The sequence below is a fragment of the Hemisphaericaspora subhashii genome (genome assembly GCF_019202705.1).
Source record: "Hemisphaericaspora subhashii strain CBS 10753 chromosome Unknown scaffold295, whole genome shotgun sequence".
Lineage (NCBI taxonomy): Eukaryota > Fungi > Ascomycota > Pichiomycetes > Serinales > Debaryomycetaceae > Hemisphaericaspora > Hemisphaericaspora subhashii.
Window position 1 is genome coordinate 1 of NW_026057290.1, and position 2,137 is coordinate 2,137.

A 2,137-nucleotide genomic window follows, 5' to 3' on the forward strand; every position below is an offset into this window, starting at 1 on the left:
TACCGTAAAGAAAGCAGTGACCGTGTATAGGAGTTGTCACTTGTACCTAACAAAATGAGGTACTAATCTACCAACATTTTCCCCTCCTCATAATTAAACTTTTCCCTATATCGTAGATACCTCCACAAATTCACTTACCCCTTTATCACTACATATGCAACCCAACCATAGAAGATGCATTAAGGCTATAAGGGCAAAGTGAATGGTTGAAAAATCCCAGTTCCAGAGTGGAGGAGCCTGAACTCGGTTCGCGGTAGGCAGCCTTTGTACCTGTTGATCCCCTTCTCAGCTAGTTCTTTTTTCTCTTCATAGGCAAGTCCTTTCCCTGGTAGGTTCAATAGTGGTTTCTACAAGTAGCGACTCAAGTAACTATAGCCTAAGTAACAACCGAAACGTGCCATCGAAAAATACTAGACAGCTCACCAAAACTACTAATTAACTCTTAGTTGCAGATGGAAACCTTCAATCTTAGCATATTACGTCGTATTTTTTCTACAAACAGTCTATTGCAAGAACTCTTCGGCGACAACAAGAATTCTTCGGCGACTCAGACTAACACCCTTCATCACCAATAGTCACCACTTTCATCGCTAGAATAGTAATACGGATCATTTTCGCTCGAATAATAATACATGCCATCTTCGCTTTCATCGCTAGGATAGTAATACGGATCATTTTCGTTCGAATAATGATGCATGTCATCCTCGCTTTCTTCATCCGAAGTCGAGGTTTTGGCCTGATCTGCACCCAAGTTCTCTAATCTGTCAGCTTCTTCATTTGCCAAGTTTCCACAATGACCTTCAACATGATCCACGTCTATAGTATCCCAGTCTTTCTTGTCATATTCTCTGTTTATGTAATCTTTCAGCTTGACCATTTATTTCATCAAATCGACATTGGCTATAGTATGACGGTAACAAGTCTTCCAACCGTTGTTTCTCCACTTATTGGTCCATTCGTTAAAGCTACGCACGGCATACTGGGAATCAGAAAGAATTCGAAGCGGACGTCTAGCGCGCTGAGCTGCTAAATCCTGATGAACATTCCTTAATGCATGAAGTAGTGCGAATAGCTCCGCATGTTGATTGGTTGGTTTAATGTCCGAGTCCATAGCCCCGCCGCATTTCGACTATCTTCTGGTCCATAGTAGACACCATAACCAGCTTCCGGCCAGTGTTCCTTACCATTTCCTCGACAGGCTCCATCAACAAAGACGTTATGTACATATCCCCCTTTAGTAGCATATTCGAGAGCTACTTCTTCTGAATCAAACTTTCTAAAATTAGCATTGTTCTATCCATTAACTTCTTTCTTACAATCGGGCCAATTATCATAAGCGCCAGGGTTGCGACCCTCCACAACTCCGTAATATGTCATAATGAGATTATTGGCAAATGAGCCAGGATCAAAATTGAATAGTGTGGTAAAACCGGTGTAAAATCATAAAAATTGTGGAAAAAAAACACGCGTAAAGAACGTTAAGTAGATGACTTGCGACACGTAACATTTTTCTGAATGGTTGATCCCACAGTAAAAGTAGCATACCAAATCAACTACTGGAATCGTTTCTTTCTTCGATTGTATATGACCTATCAAGATAAATAGAATATGCCAAAAAATTTGTAATTAAACAATTAATTGTTTATTCGGAAATAGACCAGTCATGTGACCAATCTTTTCCAAATAGTGGAATCTGGAAATCTCTACGAAAGATCTATTCCTTGATTAGCTTTTGTATTTCGAAGATTAATTTTGCCTAGTATCTTACTGTTTAAAGCTGACGGTTAAGCACACTTCAATTCTTGAAGGGATTAGAAGGGTCATCAGAGTAAAGGCCCAGGACAGTAGGGAAAACAGGTTAAACGAGTGTCTTTAGATAAAAAGTTAGATACAGTTTTTATCTATCATTTAGCGAGGCTCTCCTCTCGCTCTGAAATAATTTACTATGGGGATAATAATCACCACTAAAGAAAGACCACAAAATCCCCTTGGCGAACTCACGAGCAAGGGACCACCCTTTGGGATGGTGTCCAAATTTGACAGTTTGTTAGAAACGAAAGGTATCAATTTTAGTATATCTCGTCATCTATTCTTCTCGAACCAAAATCTACTTGTTATATACATCATCTCTAATATT

General features: G+C 39.4%; 1 protein-coding gene across 1 annotated transcript; it reads right to left on the bottom strand. All coding sequences in view use genetic code 12, as the record gives it.

Annotated features, from left to right (window-relative positions):
- Positions 1-565: 565 nt before the first annotated feature.
- Positions 566-877, bottom strand: J8A68_002906 (uncharacterized protein; the record flags this gene model as incomplete). The annotated part of the gene is made up of 1 exon (XM_049406706.1): positions 566-877. The coding sequence occupies one exon, from the start codon at positions 875-877 to the stop codon at positions 566-568; it is 312 nt and encodes a 103-aa protein (XP_049263802.1).
- Positions 878-2,137: the final 1,260 nt, after the last annotated feature.